Source organism: Heliangelus exortis, chromosome 17, assembly GCF_036169615.1.
Source record: "Heliangelus exortis chromosome 17, bHelExo1.hap1, whole genome shotgun sequence".
In the NCBI taxonomy this organism is placed as follows: domain Eukaryota; kingdom Metazoa; phylum Chordata; class Aves; order Apodiformes; family Trochilidae; genus Heliangelus; species Heliangelus exortis.
In genome coordinates, this window is record NC_092438.1 from 664,393 (window position 1) to 686,629 (window position 22,237).

General features: G+C 44.4%; 2 protein-coding genes and 1 long non-coding RNA gene across 6 annotated transcripts; 2 read left to right on the forward strand and 1 right to left on the reverse strand.

The window, feature by feature from the left end:
* Window positions 1-71: 71 nt before the first annotated feature.
* Window positions 72-4,512, forward strand: NSMCE1 (NSE1 homolog, SMC5-SMC6 complex component). Of its 2 annotated transcripts, none has more exons than XM_071760937.1 (8): window positions 72-164; window positions 801-931; window positions 1,275-1,396; window positions 2,187-2,264; window positions 2,618-2,764; window positions 2,998-3,114; window positions 3,895-4,015; window positions 4,290-4,512. In XM_071760937.1, the coding sequence occupies exons 2-8, from the start codon at window positions 814-816 to the stop codon at window positions 4,367-4,369; spliced, it is 783 nt and encodes a 260-aa protein (XP_071617038.1). In that variant the 5' UTR covers window positions 72-164; window positions 801-813; the 3' UTR covers window positions 4,370-4,512. The 2 variants fall into 2 exon arrangements, with proteins under 2 accessions (XP_071617038.1, XP_071617039.1); XM_071760938.1 differs by having other exon boundaries at window positions 75-164; window positions 1,334-1,396.
* On the reverse strand, window positions 4,238-9,672 carry KDM8 (lysine demethylase 8). Of its 3 annotated transcripts, none has more exons than XM_071760931.1 (7): window positions 9,083-9,672; window positions 8,713-8,879; window positions 7,789-7,921; window positions 6,954-6,995; window positions 6,142-6,241; window positions 4,991-5,083; window positions 4,238-4,859 (listed from the first exon to the last, which is right to left on the reverse strand). In XM_071760931.1, exons 1-6 carry the CDS (start codon window positions 9,572-9,574, stop codon window positions 5,019-5,021), a joined length of 999 nt encoding a protein of 332 aa, XP_071617032.1. In that variant the 5' UTR covers window positions 9,575-9,672; the 3' UTR covers window positions 4,238-4,859; window positions 4,991-5,018. The 3 variants fall into 3 exon arrangements, with proteins under 3 accessions (XP_071617032.1, XP_071617030.1, XP_071617031.1); XM_071760929.1 differs by having other exon boundaries at window positions 6,092-6,241; window positions 9,083-9,639; XM_071760930.1 differs by lacking the exon at window positions 6,954-6,995 and having other exon boundaries at window positions 6,092-6,241; window positions 9,083-9,640.
* LOC139804109 (uncharacterized) lies at window positions 9,340-13,312 on the forward strand. The gene is made up of 3 exons (XR_011729271.1): window positions 9,340-9,470; window positions 10,465-10,619; window positions 12,543-13,312. It is a non-coding gene; the product is annotated as an uncharacterized lncRNA (long non-coding RNA).
* Window positions 13,313-22,237: the final 8,925 nt, after the last annotated feature.

Below are 22,237 nucleotides of genomic sequence, written 5' to 3' on the forward strand. Positions count from 1 at the left end.
ACCCCCACCCCGCCCCGGCGCGCGCGAGGCGTGTCCATCCGGCCCTGAGCCGGCGCCAGGCGCGGAGGTGATCGTCGAGCTGTCGATCGGGCAGGCAGCAGCGACCGGCGGGAGAGGGACAGGGACGCGGCCCGGGAGAGGGAGCGAGGCGGCCGGAGGGCGAGGTGTGAGCGTCAGACGGCAGGGGCGGGGCTGGGGCAGAAGCTTCACCCGTGTCTGCGACTCCCGGGGCCGAAGGAGCGGAGAGCGGCGGGTTCCGGAACACCCTGCAGCGGCTCCCGGGGTCACGGCGGTCCTGCCGCGGCTGCCTCCGCTCTCCCCACCCCGGTCCTTGTCCCGGTGCTGCGGGTCGGGAACCTCTGCCCGCCGGGGGGGGGGTCCGGGATGGCAGAGACCGCGGCGGCCCGGCCCGGTGCTGGGCCCGGAGCCTCGGGGGAGCCTGGAGGAGCCTTTACTCTTGGGAACTGTTAAAGGTTATTTGGCTGCTGTGGCCGACAAGTTTTTTGAGATGATTTTCTTTAGTTCCCATGTTCTCCAAAACATTTGGAGAAGATTTTCTGTCCGAAGCCTGTCAGGCTCTGGTTAGACCCGTTACGGGTGCTCTGGGTGCCGCGGGTGAGCGCGGTGCCCGCTGCTGGAGTCAGTCGTGCTTTTGCATCTTTGTCCCAGCACCCTGGAGTCAGTCCCCACCCCTGTTCTGGGAACAGGGGATCTGCCTCCCGGCCCTGAGTCGATGGGAGAGGCTGTAATGGGAATCTGATGCCTGCACGGACACTAATTCCAGCTCTCCCCTCTTGCAGCCCCTGGAGCCTGATGGCAGCTCAGATGACTGATGCTCATCGGCGGTTCCTGCAGGTCCTGATGTCCCACGGGATACTGGATGGGTCAGAGGCCAGGAAATTACACAGGCGGTGCTGTGAAATCCATAAAGGTGTGTCTGACTTTCAGCGAAAAAGTAGGGAAGAGATGGAAGAGCCGTTTTTGTTTCCTGGTGCAGTTTACAAATAATTACATTTCTGAAAAGCATACTACACCATCTAAAAAATAGCTAAAAAGACTTTCATGATGTGAGTCTTCTCTCTCTTACCTGAAAGATAAAATGACACACTTAAAAACTTAAATTTTTATTAGGTCAGACTCAAACAGAGAACTTGTTGCCTGGCTCCCAGAAAATAGTGAAAAAATAAAGTTCCTTTACTTTTGTCATAAAATACCTGCCTGAAGTATAGTTGCTTGAGGTTTTTGTGTATGTACTTTTTAAAATTTATTTTCAGTCTACTACGCACACGATAAACTGGATGATTTCATCAGTGTTATTAACAGCCACCTGCAGCCTTTGTTTATGCAGATCCGGAAAGGGATGTCAGAAGATGATGGGAGAGCACATTATGCCCTGGTGAGTATCCAGTGTGCTGCCACAGTAGGTGTCTGTGGGGCTGCAGAGGGGGTGTGGAACATGGAGCTGGGAGGATGAACTGACAACAGCCTGGCTCCATGGAAAGGGAACGTGGCAGCCAGGACAACAGCAAGGACTGATTTATTGGGCATGAACAATGCTCCAGGGAGATTTGTCACAGGAGACTTTGTTTCTCAAGAGCAATTTTTAAGCTAGAAAACATGGAGAGCCTCCCAACATTAGTTTTCTTTTTCTCATACTCAAAAATCAACCTAGCATGGAAGTGTTGCCAGGCAATGTCCTATGAAATTTTCCATAGATGCTCTGAAATGCTCATGTCAAAGAGGGAAGGTTATACAGTAATTTCAAAAAGCCCTATAGGCAGTAGTCTAACATCAGCTGCTGCTTTTAACCTTTCCAAGTCACTTTGCCAATTAATTTCAGCATGTGCAATAAAAATATGAAATTATGGTAACTGTTTTCACAACTGAACAAAAAGATGTATTTAATATAGTTACTGCTACTGTCCAGCACCATGTCCTGGGGAGATTGTTTAAGAGCTTGGACCGGGCTGAGGCTGCTGTGGAGAACAAGTGTCTGAAAGATCAGAGGTTGTAAAGAAAGGACTTGATTACCATTGTGTGACATCTTTAAGGAACAGCCTCTGTCATGTCACTTAAAGAAATGAAAACTCTGTTAGTTGTGAGATGATGTAAGATGACCCCAGAGGATCTTTTACAATTTATGGTGTAGAAATACAAAAGCATTTTAAGTATTGTTTTTCTTGTAGGTGAACTTGGCAGAAACTGAAATAACTAAAATGGCATCTGACTATACAGAAAACGAGCTAGAATTGTTCAGGAAAACAGTAAGTATCCCAGTTAGTAAATCACATTATCTCTGAGGGTACAATCTGAAAATGAATGGCAACGGAAGTGAATGGGGTTATGGTTCAGGAAATACCTTTCATGCTCAAGGGTCCCTGAATGCAGCTTCACGAAGGCAGCACTGTACAGTTCATTTGTGGAAATGTTTTCTTGGCAAAGATTAACTCAAGTAATGACAATTGTGTCAGCTCTTGCCCTTTGTTTTACAGTTCTGGTTCCAGCTGTGTACTGTAGTGTAGCTCTTATGTATGGATGCTGAAAAACCTGCACATTATTTTAAGGTTTGTCTGTCTAATTGCGTGGGTTTAATAATTGAAAATATTTCTTTCTGTAGATGGACCTTATTATTTTATCAGAGAATGGCTTTGCCCCTTCTACAGAGATTTTAAACTTGGCTGACCAACTTAAGACAAAGAAAATGAAGAAGAAGGAAGCGGAACAAGTGCTGAAAGTTTTTGTGGAAGATAAGTGGCTCTCTGAGGTAATCACTGTATTTTTTCAAGTAGTTGTATTTTAATAGGTCCAGCTATTAGTTCCTTATGGATGTGATGGCAGCAACAGGATGCCTTTGGCTTTGCATTGTATCAGTATCAGCATGTTAGTTTCATGACAGCAGAAAGAAGTAGATGTCAAGCACTTGCTAGCAGGTGGTTAAAAAAGTCAGAAAAGGTTAAAGGAATTGAAAAGGGCTCATTTCACCATTTGTTTCTTTAGAAAAATGGAGAATACACTCTGCATACTCGCTGCATAATTGAGATGGAACAATACATTCTCAGCAACTACCAAGATGTGGCAAGGAAGTGCAACATCTGTCACAGCCTTGCTATCCAGGTAACGTTTGTTCTGATTCCTCAGTGGGCATCTGCTGATGTACTTATGTGGTTGTAGCTGAAGTCTGTGATACTCTCCTTTGATGATTAGTCAGGCACTGAAAAATTCTGGTTTTGTAATCTGGTAATGGTCCCCATGTATATAAAGAAAAATCTCCCTTTTTTTTCCCCAGTGTAGGAATCCCATCTTTGGAAAAAAACTTGGCTTGGAGCAGTTATCTCCAAGAGATTAAGTGTTATCCTTAAATAGGCCTAACACTTGTCAGCAGTCTTATCTCTGGACCTTACAAATAGCAGTGTTTATGTGACACACATTTATCTTTAGTCCTGCAGTTTTGGTTCTGGTATTGGTTGTGTCTTTGGCTGTACTCTGATAGCTGATAAGGTACTAGTTTAGTCTTGCTTAAGTGGTTACAACCATCACTGCTGTTCCAAAACTACTGCATTCTCTTCCTCCTCAACCCTGCATCTTATCATGTTACCAGTTAATATCCTTTTATATTACTGTTTTCATCCCAATTATTCTACTTCATTGCACTCATGTAGCTCAGTGATATCTTTCAAGCTAAATTTTGTCCATAGAGGGAAATGCTTATTTCCTAGTTTCCAGTAAAATACCTCATTTTATCATTTACCAGCTTTGACTTTTAAGTATCCATCAACTGTACTGTGTGAACCATTCTTTAGTAAAGCGTTGCATATCTGCTGCCCTTTGTAACAACTTTATGTTAAACTGAAGGACTGATTACAAAGATTTTCTTATTCACAATTCTGGTTTCAGAGCCAAGTATGTGAATCCTGTGGAACTGGAATGCATCTGCCTTGTGTCAGGAAGTACTTTAGAGCTCAGACTGAACCACGCTGCCCACAGTGTAATGACTTCTGGTCTTGTGACATTCCAGGTACTCAGCAACTTATTAAAAATTGAGTATAATAATAATAGTAGAGAAAGCTGTGATATTCAGTGGCAGTACCTGTATTTTTTATAACACTAGCTGGATCAGTTATTTCTGGATTCAGTTTTATGTTTTTTGACAGTCAACCACACCTGGGCAACACTGAGCCTTGAAAAGTGCGAGGGTGATGCCTTATGGGCATTTTAATAATCTGTAGGCTACACAATATTGTCCTTTTTTTGTATGGCATTTATTAATGTTCCTTTTGCTTTTTTCACAGGTATGAATCGGGCAGACTCTCCGTCACCAACAAAAACCGGGAGAGCAGAAAAGAGTCTCATTCTTGGCACTAGGCGATGACAGCAAAACTTGGCTTCAGTCAAATCTTTCTTCCTCTCTCTTGCAGGCTGGATTGTATTCATCAGTAACAATGTGTTGTTCTGTGTACTTATTTTTTTCTGAAGTTTTAAGAATCTTACAATAAAACTATCACTGACCTTCCAGTTCTCCTTCAGTTTTGCCTGTACATCTTTCTTGGAGGCTGTTCTCACAGAGAAATGCTCCATATTCTTGGTTTAGGACTCTCAGTGCACATTTGGGAATGAAAGATGAGAATGTCTCAGTCAGTCCTGTGAGCTGATTGGTATTACAATGCTAACAGTCTTTATGTGATGACCCTTCAGAGCTATGACCACCAGAAACTGACAGAGAAGCTGGTATCGAGGGATCTTACATAGTGCCAGTATTTAACTGGAATAAACAGAACTTGTCCAGGCATCAAAATACAGGACTGAAATGCAGCCTTACTGAAATTGGGGAACTTAACTAAATCAGGATCATCCACATCAACCTACGAAAAACCAGAAAAATGATCAGTAGCTTGTCCTTACTCAAATCGACTTTATAAAGTACCATTAAACCTATAACATACATGAAAAATCTACTAAAAATTGATACTAAAAATTTCAGAGAACTATTTACCTGACTAGTGTTGTGAAGAATGTGGCTTTCATGTGGGTACAGGTTTTCTGAATCTTGTGGTGAATACAGTCGGATATACTTTCTTCCAAATACCTGTAAATAGTACAATAAATGTTTTCCATCTTGTCATTAACATGCACATTACTGGAAACTGTGTGCTATAACTGGTGTTTAACAGTCAAATGTACCTGATTACAAGACTCATTATCTTTGTTGCTAATTAACAGACACTGCTATAATAATTTTTTAAAAATCAGACTGTTAGAATTCAAGTGTCTTGGAGCAGGTAAGAATTTGAAATAGCAGTAAATTACTTCAACCAAATTACTTTGAATTGAAAGTTCAAGGCACCCAATTTATACAATATTATTTGGGCTCTACAGAGCTAGAAAGTCCCTAGAAAAACAGAATAAGGAAGCTGCATCTTCAGTGCAGTTCACATCAGCAGGCAGAGATACCAGCCATGACTGCTAAGCCATATTTGCTCTTATTTCTAGGTCATTAAGTTGTCCACTGGACTGCTTAATTGAAAGGTCAGTATTCATAAGGACTGACAGACCTGAACACTCCATTGCAAGTTGTCAGTGAGGAGAATGAAGTGGCACAATAAAGAGAGACAAAGCTGATCCAGCAGGGATACTCTCAGAATGCCCACAGGAGGCACATGCTGCTTGTGCTGGGCCAAGTGTGATGGTATTTGTTTGGAACTATCACATGAAAGAGTTGGTTGGCACTGACCAACCACAGCACAAGCTCCTGGTCCACAGCAGCTGCTGGTTTCCTCCCCAGTGGAAATGCTGCCACCTCTGCAGCAGCCACCACCCAGCCAGCAGGGATCATTTCACTTTGTTACTTTTACTTGTGCCTTCCTGCATTCCACAGCCACAAGTTAAATGCTATCAAGAGGCAGAGCAGTTTTAATGTAAAACTTAAAACTGCCAGTGACAAATGCAACAGATTTGCAAAGTAGTATCTGCATATTCTCTATCCTACAATTTTTCATCAAGTTGTCTGCTACCCTTGTCTCTAACACTTGCATACCACAAGCATTTTCTCGAGCAATGCTATTAGTGGCATTTATAGAGTAAGCAGAGTACAGACCTGAGCTAGAAAATTTTGCTGGGGATCCTGATGAAGAGGTGAGACAGTACCTTCTGGACCAAACCAAGCATTAATGGTGATGTCATCTTCTTCCCCTTCCCCCAAACAGCAGTAGTCAGGGATACTGATGTCCTCTTTCAGTTCCGGGATCTACTCCCAAAAAGAAACATTAAAAAGGGTATGTGCTGACCTGCCAAACATTTGTAATGCATGGAGCAGAGGATCAGAGCTTGACACAGAAATCAAATGACCTGCTTGCCCAGCCAAGACAGAACTGCTAGAAGTCTCAGGAAATGTCCTAGCAAGCAGATTCTGTTGGAAGGAGAAGTAGGAGAAAGAAAGGGGTTTCTCATTCTTCCCTTTGCTTTAGCAGAAACCAGTTTGTTGTTCATGGAAAAGGAGCAGCTGATCTTTTATATGCTGAGCTTGCTTCTCTGTGAGGTTCTTTTTTACATCCTCCACCAACCTAATCTCTGGCTAACTGGAATGACATTTCAGAATCAGGTGAACTGCTTCCTGTCCAAATGTCTCCCCTGACTTATATATTCTTTGGGGAAATTCTGCTTGGCAGGTGATAGCCCTGTCAGTATATGCTACATAGTACTGAGAGAGCAGCAAGAATGAAAAGTCTTCACTCCTGAAAGTGTTTTGTTTCCACTGGAAACATTCCAATGGCCTTCGAGCTAAATGGAACAGCCCTCCCCCACATCTGTTCCTTCACACTGTAGGAATAGAAATGCAAGAAACAGTGTCAGTTCTCTGTATGCCCTCCCATCTTGTACTGTTGACATCCTTAGAGATTACTTGTGCTACAAAAAGAACAGCTAACTGCAGAAAGATAAAAAGATTCACTAAGTTTTACCTGATCAAAAAGCTGGTGCTGGGCAAGGTACCCCACGCTGTTCTGAAATTCCAGCAGAGAAAGAAAAAAAATGCACAGTGACATATAGAGTAGGACTTCTCAGTCAGTTAATTTACATATTCTAAACATCCATTTCCAATCTCCTGTCTCAGAGTACCAGATTTGTTTCAACAGTTGTCCGGCATAGGAGGTCTTCTGAAAGAGCAACTTAAAATTACACTGAACTTTAACACTCTGCATCTCTAGAGCTAGACCCTGCTGGTGCACAGAACAGTTCACCTTCAGTCCCTGAAAGCAGCTCAATGTTCTATCCTAGGCTGCAACACAGACCAATCTGCAATGGTTCTTCCTGCCAGAGGACTCAGAAACAGAAACGAAGGCTTGAGATCCTCAGCTGCAAAAGTAAAAGGACATGAAATGGCTAATCAAGTTTCTAATATTTTTCACTGGTGGCACATGAATTTGCATCTTGATCCCAGCTCTCACTAAGCAGGTTAATAAATGACAGTAATGAAACTTCTGGCAGAGGATTCCTTGTCCATAAACTCCACCATTCAGGCTTTTGCTGCAGAAGTATCTATTCATCACATTCCAGCTGCTGTACATTTGATTATATATACATTAAAAAAAAAAAAAAATCAAACCTAGCTATTGCTGCAATAACTATCTGTAGCTTCAGATCTTGAAAATAGGTCAAATCTTTTAATTCAGAGCTGTGCTTACAGCACACTGCCTCCCCTGACATCACCTCCTAAGCATGCTTGCTCTAAGCAGAAACCCTGTGCCAGTAGCACACTGCTGTATTTGGAGACAAAACAAAAGGGGGGTAACAGACCTGATTCACAATATACTGGTTGATGAAGTCACTGACAGTCATGAGCTTTTGAGACCACTCCTCATCTGTGTACCGGGAACCCAGCTCCACGGGGACCGTGCGGCACCCTGCGACTTGACAAAAATAGTCCACACTGAAATAAAGAAAGTTCCATTACCCTGTTATAGTGCTCCTCTTATTGAGTATAAGGCAATCAATCAAAATCAATCTTGCAGAGTAAAAAACTCCACCACCAGGAGTTTCTTCTCTGTAAAACCTACAAACCAGAGACAAAAGTCAGCAGAAAAGAATGCAAGCAGCAAGGAAAGAAGCAAGAAAACAAACTTGTGTGTACTTCATGCCACAAATGCCTGTTTTGTATTAAAACCTTGTCTACCTCAGTTAACCATTGGGATGATGAAACTTTTTACTGCCTACTGCCACCTTTGATAAAGAAAATCTTGTATCTTTTTACCATTAATGTTAGATCAACTCTCTGTCACTGTCAAATTCTATATACAGCTGTCAATGCTATCCACCCTGCTTAACATCAGAGGAACTACTTTGATGGGTGATATACACATCTCCATTGATATGGTATGATATAGATATTGACAATACAATATTGACAATGTTATTAATTAAATGAAGTTAATCTTTTTAAGTGTTGGACATTAAATAGTGGAGCACCTTCCCCCAAAAAAAAAGAATAAAGCCCCTATAAAATACCAAGTTAATGTGAACTTTACCTTTGGCTGTGGAATGAAAGCAGTCGTTCAAACTAAGCACAAGTATTTAATACCCTTTTCAAAGGAATCATGAGCTTTATCTCACAAATACCAGTTTCCAGTACTGGGAGTGCTGGCTCCATGGGCTACATCGCACCAGCAGTGCAGTGCCAGTATTTGCTGTCCTACCAGGTTAGGGAAGAAATTTTCTTCTTACCTCCACTTCTTCATGCAGGGCCAGTGGTCAGTGATTCCCTCCAGGATCACCGGTTTCTGTGGGATCAGGAAGTTGTCTCTGAAATGCTCCAGCGAGGGGCAGTGCAGGTGCGGGACCGCGTCCTCCGGACGCACTGCCGGGACTGGGGGGGGGTCGGCCCGGGCCCTCTGCAACACACACCGGGCCGGTCCGCAGCTGCTCCCGAGGCTGCCAGCGGGGGGCCAGAGCACCGGGGGTGGGGGCGAGGCGGCCCGAGCCCGGAGTCAGGGGAGGGTGGTGGTGGTGGTGGTCCTGGGGAGCCCACGGGAGAGGACCCGGGGAGGGAGAGGGCGAGGGGCGGGCCCCGGGCGCGGTCTCCTCAGGGCGGTACCTGTGCTGGGACCCCGACCGCGGCGCGGGGCAGGTGGCCCTGCAGGACACGGACCAGGCGGGCCAGGACGTTGTCCAGGACGGAGGCGCCCATGAGCAGCCCCATGTCGCAGAGGCGGACAGCGGTGGCCAGCGGGTGGCCAGCGGCCACTTGTGAGAGCGCCCCGAAGAAGCAGCCGTAGGTGTAGACCTGCCGCCAGGCCTTGCTGATCTCCCGCCAGGGCCCCGTGTTCAACTTCTCCCAGGAGTAGTCCCGTAGGACGTCCCCGATGCGGTCCAGCGCCGCCGCCGCCTCCCTGCCGGGCAGCCCCTCCGCGCCGTACAGCACCCGGCGGCCCCGCCGCAGCAGCTCCTGGACGCAGTCCTCTACCTCGCCGCTCAGCGCCAAGGTCAGACCCTCCTCGGTGCCGGGCAGCAGCGTCCGCACCTCCACCCACACCGCCTCGTCCGCCGCGGGGCCGCCGGCCTGCCCCTCCGCGCCGGGCAACGACATGGCAGCGCGGCTGACGGGCCTGCGCGGGCTGGAGGCGGGAGCGGCGGAGGCGGGCTGGGGCGGGGGGAAGGCGGGACACAGGCCCAGCCGGTGCTGGTCGGGTTTGCGGCCCTGCGAGGTTGGTCCCGCCCCAGCGGCGGCGGGAGGAGCGTTGGCATCGTGTACCGAGAGTGCGCTGCCCCGGGGCTGGAGGCCGGGATCGGGGCTCGTGGCAGTGGCGGTGCCGTGGGACCCTCGCGCTCTCTCTCTCGCTCCTCCGCGGTGCTGTCAGGGTGGCTGCTGCCCGCGTTCCCGTGCGCTGCCCCGGTCCCTGCGTGCCGGTCCGCTCGGTGTCGAGGGGTGGGGGGAGCCGCCGAGGGGCCAGCAGTCCCCTCACACCTTTCTTGCCCTTGTGCTGCTACCGGTCTGCATGCAGCCGCCTAACAACCGAAATGGAAACCTCCTCGGGGTTAAAAAACACCCGTTTTGGGGGTTAGTTTTAGCCCAGATCAGTCTCATCCCTGGGTTCCTCACGTAACCGGGTAAAGAGGGATGTGATCGGGGTCTAAGTGGGTGAAGAAAGGGGAGCAATTCCTTTTGGTGGCATTGCTGGTTTATTGCAGGATTAAACGCCCTGTGAAACTGTAGCCCAGGTCTCCATGAGCTGCGTAGTATCACAAAAACTCAGTCTAAATGAGTAATTTGGACCCTTGACTACCGGCCCTATTGGAGTTAAGTTGCTGTATGATTGATGCACCTGTTGGCATTGAAGGGCAATGGGTAAATCCAATCTACTTTTCTTTCTGCTGTAGCTTGCATCTTTGCAATCTTTGTATCTTGCACCATGCAGTGAGGAATGAGGAAGATAGCTGTTTGACTTCAGAAATCTTTTTGTTCCAAAAGTGGAACAGCTATTAACAAGGAGATGATGTCTCCTGGAAGACTGGGAGGTAGTCTAATCTATGTTTATCTCAAGCGCCAGAAAGAAATCCTGTCCAGGGCCTTCCATACTGACCTGAATAACACAAGAGGAGCCTCGAAGCCTCAGGGATGAATGTTGCTTGAGGTGATGTCCTTTTGGTGGTTTATGCCACATGTTTCAAATCTGCTTAAGAAATGCTTCCTAAATGGAACACACACCTCAATCTTCTAACACACAAGGCATCTTTCTGCTCCAGCTTGCTCTGGTAATGTGCCCTGAACATGTTCTTGATACTTAATACTTGACTGCAAAGAAAATAGTATTTTACTTAAAATTCAGCAGCTCTGAGGAATGTCTTAACATCAAGAACCAGAATTAAAAGAAACATAACAAGAAATGAGGAATTTTTAACTCATTAAAAATGTTGAAAATATCACTTGTCTAGGGTTGAAATCTTCAGATGTGATGCAAAAACTTACAGAAAAAGTTAATATCACCTTTCATACTGAAAGAACATTCATTGTTCTTTCTCCAGTGCTCAGCCACTGGTGCTTTTGAAAAAAGGGGCTGTTTTGAGTCTTCCTATCTCTGCTGCAGTTTGTGACTCTCCTCCACTCCATCCCCCAGCTATCTTGTTTGAATCATGTTCTCTTCTCTCACACTTTAGACTTGCTATATTGGCTTATCACGCTGGCCCATCTATTCTGTCTTCTAACTGCCTTTTTCTTGGCACCTGAAATTCATCCTGTAACTGTGTGATTTTAGCACCTTCATCTAGAATTTTATTCTCCTTGATTGCTAAATGTTAATATATGTGGCTATAGGACAAAGTATTTAACTGTCAAGGGAAACTTCTAGTTAGACCTTGTGTTCAATATTTGCAGTTTATGATGTTAGGAAGTGTTGCTAGCCTTGTGCTTATGGACTGTCCAATTTTTATTGCCATTTATTTTAACTTTTAGCCCTCTTTATGTTGAAAAATACAATTCTTGCTAAATCATACTTTTCCTAGTTTAAATATTAGGAATATTTTCACAAATTATGTTTTGAAGATTTGGATTTTCTTTCTGATATTTTAAATAACACCAAGTTCTCAACATATAAACTCTAATGCAGTGTGGGGCAGTAAGGCCATGATAAGCTTTATCAGTTTTACTGTTGGCAGAGAACCAACTGGGAATAGATTTTAGGTTTTGGGTATTCAGGGAGTTTCAGTGTTTCTCTTTGAGAGTACAGTGGAAGACAACTATTTCTGGTCAGTCATAATTTGGTACAATGGCTTGGATGCTGATAGAACATCACGAGTCTGGAAATAGCTGAGCTGTCTATCTGCTAAGCTAATAAAGATGGGTTTTCAGGTGTGCTAAATCTTGTAGTGTGTTTGGTCTTTAGGAGGAAAATCCACTAAAATCTCATACTATCATACTGCATCCTAGCAGTTTGGTTGACATTGTCTTTACTGGGAAAAAACCCAACAGATTTGCAAAAGCTGATTTGGGAAGTTTTGCTTTAAGAGTAATTAACCTTACAGCACCTGTGTACTGGTTTTGAAATGTCTCTAAACTGATGCAGGTATTTTTTGTTGTGAGCTGTCTGACTGAGGAAGTGGGTCACTTCAGTGCTAGACATTCACATTCTAAGTCAACATGAGATAATTTAATTCCTGCTGCCAACAAACAAAGATTAATCTGCAGAAATAGATGTGAAATCTCTGTGGATTATGCCACCAGCACTGAAATTTGTGATGCTTTTATAAGAAATAAATTTTTAAAAGATTTTGTCACCCGAACTGCCTTACCTTGCAGAAAGATGTCCCTTTCAAAACATGGAGGAAAACTTGACACCAGGATTTATTCCCTGCATGCTTCCTGTGCCATAGTCTGCGAAACACTTTGTGTTCTCTTTTATATTCTGTGCACTTTTTAAGTACACTCCAGGCTCACTTTCTGGTACCAATGACATTCAGAAAGAAATTACCTATTTAAAAAAACCCAAATAACTAGGGAAAAAAATTAAGAGAAATAATAAAGTCTGATAAACCATATGTATTTCTCTCTTCTTTGACAGCCCAAGGTTCCAAGACCCGTGGTTATATGATGTTGCCTTGTCTGCCGGTGGTGGAAAAGTCATTAGTTACACACTTAATTTCAGCTGGTGCTGCTGTCCTGTGCCTGAGGGCTAGCAGGCTATTTCTGCTCCCAGGAGAGGTTGTCTGCTACCTTCCATAGGAATCACAGACATTTAATGACTGCCCCACACCACCCCTACTCCAAGAAGTTAAAAAAAAAAGGGGGAGGCAGGAGGGAAATGGAAGATAAGATGTCCTCTTATCCTAAGATGGGAGCAGGAATTGATGATTGCCATGAGAGTGTTTGTTATCGTGGCTGAGTCTGATTTTCCATTACAGGGGGTGAGTGATTGTCTCTCCCTTTGCAGGAACAAAAGTATGAACACGTAAGACTTTACACACTGTGGATGTCTTTCCTGGCTGCTTTTCCTGCTCCTGGCCATAGGAGATGAATGATTCCCATTAATAATATGTTCAGAATTAATTGTTATACAAGAGTCATTTTCCTCAGATAAGCGAAGTCTTCCTGCTGGAGAGTGACACAGCCGTGCGTCTCGACTGTATCTTGGAGCTGAGTTAATTGTACAGCCAAAGTGTAATGAGGGGTATGTCTTTATCAGCCTGTTCCCTGCATTGTGTTTTTATCACTGCCATCTGCTCCGTTGAGAGTGGCAGCTGCCAGGTCTCACAAATAGTGCTGTCATGCACTCTCATGGAGAACAACATATTGTCATAATTTCTCTGATATTACAAGATGGATTCACTTTAAGCGAGATAAGGTGACATTTTGCATGGCACTTTGGAATGGGTTTCATTGCAGTGTGTGTGGGACACACTGTTCTTTCTGAATCAGGCTATAACAGCACACCCAGTTCTACTTTCAGAAATCACCGGAAAATGCTTATTTTTCAAGAAACATTATGTAACATCCATCTGGAACATATGTGTCAGTGCTGCGATGCAACTGAGATATAGTATTAGTATTGACTACATATGTAGCCCCAGTTACCTTTGCTGGCTGGAAATTATGTAAGACTATTTTTAAAATTCAGTTATTTCTTTTTTTTTTGCTTATATCAGCTTGAATCTCCTTCATATTTGCAAACATGTTCAGACAGCTCCTTCAACATTAAAAGAAAAAGAAAACTCTTTAGAAAAAATCTTTTAAAAAATCTTCATGGCAGTCAGTGCTCTTTCTGTTGTCTTAGCTGGGCCCTAGGTAGGAGATTTAGCTTTAGACAAGGCCAGACTTTACTGGGTGCCCAGCCTGAGCCAGTCCTCTGAGCTCCCATGAATTGTTTCAGAGAGGGATCCATCCTAGCCTGAGATGGGCTCATGAGGGTAGGCAAGCAAGTGGCATGAGTTGTTCTCTGTGGGTGTCTGTTTCTCTCCTCAGGCTACCAAAGGAATCTAAAAGACAGTGTAGATGACTACCTTGCCTCTTTGGTGGATAAATGTAGATGAGGTGAACCACATACCCACTATGTGCCAATACATGGTCTTGTTCTGAGGACCTGCCAAAATCTTGTGTGTGCACCAAGTGTAGGAAAATACTTGGTATAATCCACCTTCACAGAGGTGCCTCTCCATAAAGGTAATGAGGTACATCCTCCTTTGTATGTTACTCTCATGCTTTTGGATGTGTATTTAGTGCAGTTTTTACTACTCAGGTAGTCCCACAGCAAGTGTCTGGCTAATCTCTTTGTTCTGTCACAGTCCCTATTGCTGCTTGCAAGGGACAAACAGCAAGCAAAGGAAAATGGTGTGTGCCTTGGAGGATGTATCTGTCTGTTGCAATACTCCTGTTTCGTGTGTGTGTTGTAAAACTGACACCAAATCTGTCTGCCTATTGGAAGGACTTACATGAAAGACTGATTGGGATATTTCTTCTCGCTAATGAGCATTAAAGAGAAGCAGCAGTTCTGATATGGCAAAAACCACAGTTGTGATAAAGAAGGTGGAATATTTATTGTTTCATTTTCTTTTTCAAGTGCAACAGGTTGCAAAATGCTGAGCATCTGATCAACAATACAAAGGATGGAGGAGGCAAAGAGAAAGCTGGCGTCCCAGTCAGCCTGTTTGGAATGGTGTGGAGGGTGGAAAGCTTTTCTGACAGCAGTGAGGAAGGAGGCCAGGGCACAGCTCCTTGACATTTCTCTGCCTCGTCCAAATGGGTGTGTAGCTTCAGCACTGCATTGTTAGCTGAGCAGAAGCCATTTGAGTTGTGAGCAGGGTTCCCCCAATGGCAAATGGAAGATCAGGCCAGAGAAAAGTCTCTTGGCATTTAAATGGAGTTGTACATTCTGCAACTGCAAGTCTTGGCTGTCGTTCCAGTAACGCATTTCAAGAGCTGATTAAAGCTCCTGGCATTGTAATGATCTTGATTGAGCACCAGATCACCAGTTATCCCGAGGACAGGGAAGTGTCATTTTCATTACCCACACTTTATGTATATCTGTATGTACCTTAAGAGGAAGAATATATATTTAAACATTTTTTTTCTTCCTCTCAAGATTTACAAATCTCATTTGAAACTTCTGTTTGATTTATCCCCCAGGCTAGGTCTATAAATGCTGCATGAATTTGGTTTTCTGCTCTGTTTCAAGTAAATTTAGAACTGTATACATATTTGTGTTCATACATCACATTCTTATTAATGAGCACAATATAATTGTTGGTTGTATTGACTTTTGTTGCTGTGGATGTTTTTGAAAGATACTTTAAAGACTTTGCTGGAGTTTGCATGTGCTTCAGAAATTAAATTTAGTCTGTGATTTTATTACCCTTTTTATTTAATTTATCTTAACTGTTGCTTTCAAGCTGTGAACCAGCTGTTGACTTTGAAAAAACATTGTTCAATTTGAAAGGAGCATTTTAAAGCTTAATGTAATGGCTGTAAGTAATCACTACAGCAATTATATTCTCCGGTGTTGTGCGTCACTATAATAATATTGGAGGTTGTGTGAAAATGCAGGAGAGAAACACATTAAGCTCAGATTTCTCAGTTTTGCCTGTGATGCCCAGCATCTCTCTGTTTTGTGTACAGCTTGATGTTACTGCTTGAATCAGGGCAGAAAAGCTGAAGCTGCTCTCTGTTGTGGCTGTGTCTGTGCCCAGCAGGAATCAGGGGCCACTTCTGAGCATTGTTTTGTCATTCTCAGACTGGACAGTTCCTCTCTTTCTCCATTCTGGCAGGTGCCAGATTGGTGCTTGCTGGAGTGGCAGAAGCCCCTGCTGCCCTGGTACCTGCTCCTGATCAGTTCCACAATGATTCACTTGATATCAAGTGGAATTTTGGTTCTGACTCTTCTTGAGCAGCTTTGCACCCACTGCACATGGTGCTGGTGATAGCACAGCCCCTGACAGAGCCCCCTGGTCAGGGTAGGAGTGCTCAGCATCCTGCAAAGTCAGGTCTGTCTCCCACTGGGCTCTGGGACAGCTTGATCTGAGCCAATGCAGTGTAGCAACAGTCACAGAAAGGGCAAGCATGCAGAGAGCTAGAGGCACTGAGAGCACGGCAAAAATGGGAGACCAGGATTACTACTCAGGCAACATTTCTGGTGTTTTGTTGCTGTGGTTTGTAAGGGAAGAAAAGTGATGCATTTGGAAGTGGGTTTTGTGATGGCACAGATGGTAGTCATGGTGATGTGGTTGAGGTGATCCTCTGTGAAGAAGTAGCCCTGCTTTGGAATGGTAACATGCAGCTAGAATGACCTGTATGTTACATTAAAAGAAAATGATTAACTTGAGATTGAAAGCATACCCATGTGTATCTGTGTGTGCACTGTGTACCTGACATCTGCAGCAAAATGAACTTTGATGTAGTTTCCTGTTTCTCCACCTGTGTGTACAGGAAAGTGTAGAAGCAATGATACAGATCCAAGTGTGCTTCAGAAATCATAGAATTATAGAATGAGAATTTATCAGGTGTGTCCCTTCCAGACAAATGTGGTAGAAGCTGGGCTGCTGACCCAGGATTTGGCACAAGGACATAGAGACAGAATTGTGACAAAGATAATGTGAAATATGAATGATATTGTATACCTATATATGTATGTATAAATTAGACATTCAAAGAAAGTAACTGCTGGGATAGAGACAGACATGGAACAGTGTGTTTTGGGAAGTTAAAAGCTTTGCCAGTGTCCCAGGGTATTTTTTAATGTAGCAGAATAGAATTCCTTTGGGTGCAGCAAATGAGACACATAAAGTGTAATGCCCTGTGAAATCATGAAGAGCCACTTTCAACAGATGGAAAAAAAACCTATAATACAAAACCATAAACCAATAGGCTCTGTCTTTGGTAATCCAAATACTAGGTTACAGGTTACTGTATCCATTACTGTCTGTAAAATATATTCCAGTTGTTAAATGCAATTGCCTATTTGTCACTATAAAGAGTTTTAAGTGATGAATCCTACTTTCTTCTGTCTTTTTCACTCTGAGAAACTAAACAAAATTTGTGATTAAACAAATGGCTTCTAAGTTCCATCTGCCCTTTCAGTCTGCTGTCTACTGTACCTGTGCTGCTGTTATGAGTGTGGACCCCCCCACTTCTTCTGGAGCTGGTTCTAGAGGTCCCTGTGCAGGGGTGGACGTGAGCCTGTGCAGGGGCAGAGCTGCCAGCTGGCACCCTGGAGCTTTCCTGTGCCCCTGGGGCAGGAGCACCCTCATGCAGGTGGGGTGGGTGTGCTCACCTTCCCCTCACTGCAGCACTTCTGACTTTTCTGATACTCACCTCCCCATGGGGGGGAGCACCTCTCCCAGCTGTCCTGTGTGCCTTGTTGCAACTTCAGGCAGGATTTTGTGGGAACATTCGGATGAATATTTCCAGGGTGTGTCAATCTAGCACTGTAACCTAACCAGGGAAAACCCGGAGACAGCATGGGGTGCAGGAGGAGTCAGTGTCTTGATCTGTTAGGAGTGTATGGAGTCAGTAGAATGTGAGTAAATGTGACACTCTGAAGACTCAGGACTTAGGTAGAGAAAGGCATATCTCTCAAATCTCATGGAGTTCTCTGGAGGAGGCAGAAGAACTCAATTTGTTCTTTCTGCTTGGATTTCCAAAAAGAATTCAGCAAGGTCCCTTGTGAAAGACTTGTCCCTTGTGTTGCTGTTAGGATGGAGCCATCTCCTCAGCTTTTCCTCTGCAGGAGTTTTCCCATTTACATGCCTCAGAAATAATTCCTGTGAATTTAATTAATCACAGTTTACATGGTAATTACCCTCGGAATATTTTTAAAGGGTAAATAGTGTGTATCTCCTACTGTGGGGGGAATCTGCTGGTTCCAACATGAAATTACTGCGTAAACTACTTCCTTTTAATCACCAGAAAGTGAGACCAAAGGAAATCAACAGCAGCAGGAATAATTAACAGCTGGTTTGGGGGGGAGGGCATGGATGTATCTTCTTAGTGCTTGTTTGGCAGCCTCTACAGTTAAAAAGAATGCATTTTTTTGGTGCTGCCAAGCAAGTGCCACCGAAGCAGTGTCAGGTTGGCAGCAGGGAGCTGTGCCTGGGGACCTGGCTAGTTCTCCATGCAAGGAACGTTCCTCCCAGAGAAGTTCCCTCCAAAGGAGGCTGCTCAGCCCCTGGGATCTGACTGAGTGCAGTCCCTTTCCTAGCTGTGTGTCTGGCTGCATCTCTACTGAGAGGGGCCTGGGAATTCCTGGCTGCAAATTCTGTTCAGTCCCTCCTCTCTTGTCAGGGACCCCCAGAGCAGCTCCAGACAGTCAAAAGGAAATCTCTTTATTCTGAGACAGTGAGAAGGGGAGTGTCATAGTCACCCAGCATCTTTGACAGGTCAGAGCAGGCTTTGGGCTGCTCTGCAAGAGAGCAGAGTCAGGCAGAGTCAGGAGCTGATGAGTCTGTTGCTGGGAGCCATCCCATCAGTGCAGGCCTGGCTGGTGGCCTCTGGAGAGGTGATGTGCCAGCCCAGCCAGCAGCCTCATAAATGACCACAGCATGCTGGAGGAGAACTGTTCTGAAGTGAGGTGATGTCTGGCTGGGAATGCTCGTGCGGGAATGCTCCTGTCCCTGCACTGTGACGATCTTAAGCACCAGTGTATTTTTCTCAATTTATCTTTCTTTTTCCTCTCTTGTCTTTGCTATTTTTGCTTTTATTTAATGTTGTATTCTCTGTTGTAATCACTAACCTTTAATTCGATGCCCACCTGATTCCACTGGACACCTTGAGGACCAGCACTGTGAACAAGTCATGGTGTCTCTCAGCAGCAAAGTTCTTTCTGAAGTAGGTCCCTAAGTAAATAAAAAGCAAATTGGATACTGGAAAAGAACTTTAAATAACATCTGAATTCCTAGGGAAGTACATCTTACATCTCTGTTAGGAATGAATGGGTTCAACATAAATAATAACCCTCTGGAATGAAAAATAAAGAAACACTGCTCACTAGCCTCTGTTGGCTGGAATCAGAATAGACTTTGGCGATAAATAAAAGCAAAATGCAAAGATGTCCCTGGGTGGCAGATAGGAGCAAAAGATTTAAACATCATCAGACTATAAACACCAAGTCTCTGAAATGTGCCAAAGCTTTCCTCCAGAGAGCTGCTGTGGATATGATAGATCCAGCTTTTCCTTCTTGTGTACTGGAAGAGGCAAAGAGCCCTTTGCTCTGGCAGGCCTTTGCAGCATGTGCTGGATCATGACCTTCCTGGATGGAGTTGCACCTTTCAGACAGCCTCGCTGTGCTGAATTCTAGCTCTGTAATTAAACATAACTGGTTGAAATTCTCTCGATAACTTTATTTCTGGTCTTTCCCCATACTGATGTAATGCTACAGTCCTGCCTTGTTCCCCCTTCATGTGATTTATTAACGTTTGCATTTTGATTGCCACGTTACTGTTGTTTGATACCCACCCCTTCTCTGCACCTACTGGTTTGTGGCTGGAGCAGTCCCAGGGAAGTGTGTACACCAGCTCCTGGCCTTCCTCCTCTCCTTTTGCATCTGGGGCAACATATTCCTGTCACTGGGTGCCAGGACCCAAAGTGCTGGCTTTGTCACTGGATGCTTTGCTTCCTGAGCTTTAAAGTCCTTTATTCAAGCAGGACAGCACCAGCATTCCAGGTCTGTGGCTGTGATCAAGCAGCTGAGCTCACTGTGGTGTGGGTGAGCTGGGATGTGCTGACAGGAGATCCCCATGCATGTCCTGTCTGCTGCAGGGAGGATGGGTTCTGCTGCCCATCATCTCCTTCCACTTGTTGCCCCAGTTGCAGGCAGTGCATGGGCCTATCTGCTGCCCTTCTCTTCCTTTACAGCTGCGTGCATGTTCATCCTGAAGAAAAGCTGATCCTTGCTTCTGTGAGCCTGAGCTGAAGATGAACACATTTCATCCCATAGAAAAAGCCAGACTTCTTGAGGAGCCCTTTATCTTTTCTAAAACAAAAATCTTTCATGTGCCTGTTTATGAAAACCAGTCTAAATTATTCCTTGCCCATCAAGTCTGTGCTGTACCCTGGTCATGATTTAGTAGGAGCCCCTGAAGAGGGCAGCATGGGTTAGCTGATGCTCCTTCACATGGAATCATACTCGGTATTCCAGCCATGTCCGAGGCCCAGCTACTGAATGTAGAAGAGCATCGAAGGCACTGGTAGTAGAACTCTTGGTTCTGTGATAAGATGTCTGGGCTGAGCAGACAGTCATCCCTATTCCTGTTTCAGGAGAGTATGGCTCCTGACAGCAGTTGTGCTCCTGCCACAGGCTGAGGTGACGTGCCTGGTGTCTGTGGGACTTTCCTGCATACTGCTCCAGTGTCCTGTCCAGGGGAGGGCACAGACACACAAGAGCACATCTAGGAAATCCCCCTGCTCCCCTCTTTAAAGCTGACCCCACCTGTCTGGTGGATTTTTGAGACTTGGAGTTGGGGACATGTTTAGCTGTTGAGCACCAGTGTTGTACTCAGCTCTCTGGAATGTGCATGAACTAACAAAATGAAAATACAAATCCCCTACAGCAGGAGCTCACACAGCACTGGGGTATGAAGTACTTTTTCATTGACCTAAGAGAAGAGATCAGCTCAGCTAATGAGTCATGGCTGACCTACAGAGGATGAATGAACAACTTTTTCCCTGGAAGCAGAATCCAGGATGGTCTTAATAACGCAAATAGCTTTGGAAAAAGTCTCATGGAAGTACTTGTGGCACCCACATTAATGCCCAATGAACTAATCAGGATTAATGTTAGTGGGATTAATACCAGTGAATACAACAATGATTAGAATATGATAATAATGAGTTTTCCAGGGAGGATGATGACAAGTGATTTATGTACTGTACAGGTATTTCTTCTGTGTATCTAGAAGATAAGCAACTCTGGCACTTTGCTGCAAGAAGCTGGGATTTTCCTTATTCCTGAAATTGCCCAGAACGTGTCTTCTAACTGGTTAGATGACCAAGAGAAATCTGGACAGGGATGGGGGGATCCTAAGGTAGTAAGAAAAGGTAGTTCAAAATTTTTCATGCACAACATTTTATCCTTCAACAATTTTTCTGTGTCTTTTTTAAGCACTGGCTATTGCTGTCTGGGATGCACAGTCACTTCTCCACTTTTCACCATCTCTGTAGCAAGAGTAGGTGTTACAGTATTCTTGTGAAAATCCAATTCTGTCAATATTTTGTCAAATTGTTTGGAAGAAATTTCTTCTTCTCTGGAGGTGAAGTCAGGGGACAGGGAAGCTACCCAGTAGCCTGCTGAGGATGCAGAAGTGATGCAGCATTTGAACGTCTCATGGTAGATTTTGAAGCTCACTTATTGGTTTTTGACAGAGTAACAGGACAGCAGCAGCTGACGTTCTTTTCTGCTCTTGGCTCAAGAGGTACCTGGAGCCTTTCCAGAGTCCCATTTTGGACTTCAAAAGCTATGTGGGTAGCTGCAGCCTCATTAATTAAATAAACTTTCTAGCTTTAATGCCCACCTTGGGGAAGGTAACACAATATCACCATTATTCTCAGTTTTATAAAAACTCTTAAAATATTAAATCAAATGTTTTGCAATAATGATAGCAACAACAGCAACAATGATTTTGAGTGTAAACCTGAAAAAATGAAAATAAGTTCAGAGTATTTTCAACATTGAATTTTCACTCTGGGTATTTCAGCTGCTTCCCTCTTAGTGAGAATTGTTCCTGTGTTCCTGCTGCTCTGTGCTTTGCACATTGAGAGCTGGGCAGGTAATAAGTGGCAGTGTGCCACAGACACTGAGCAAGCCTTGTTCATTCTGATTTTTGCAGCAGGTTAAGGTTGAATTGTGAGTTAAATAAAAAGACAAGGCTGCCATTGCTGTCTAAAAATTAAGTATAGTGTGTTTCAACTGTACTTGTTTTGGGGTGGAATGAGATCTGAGGCAGCATCTTTCAGATGCTAAAGTCCTGTGTGTCCATTTGTTTTCATATTGAGACTTTGGGATGTGTTTCCAGATAAAAGCAACCAAAATATTCCTGGGATTTTCCCATCTTTTTTTGTGATTCCTAAGCAGGGAATCTGCCACACGAAGTTCTGCCACACGAAGGAGCTGTGTGCTCTACAGAAGGTAAATAGTTTTTTTTTAAATTGGAAATACTGCAATTCCTTTCCTGTCACCATCATCCTCAACCCCCAAGTGACAGTGTGGGCTTGTTAGAGCCCTGTCCTAAGAGATGCTGTGTTCAGACTATAATCAGATTATAATTCGGTGAATTG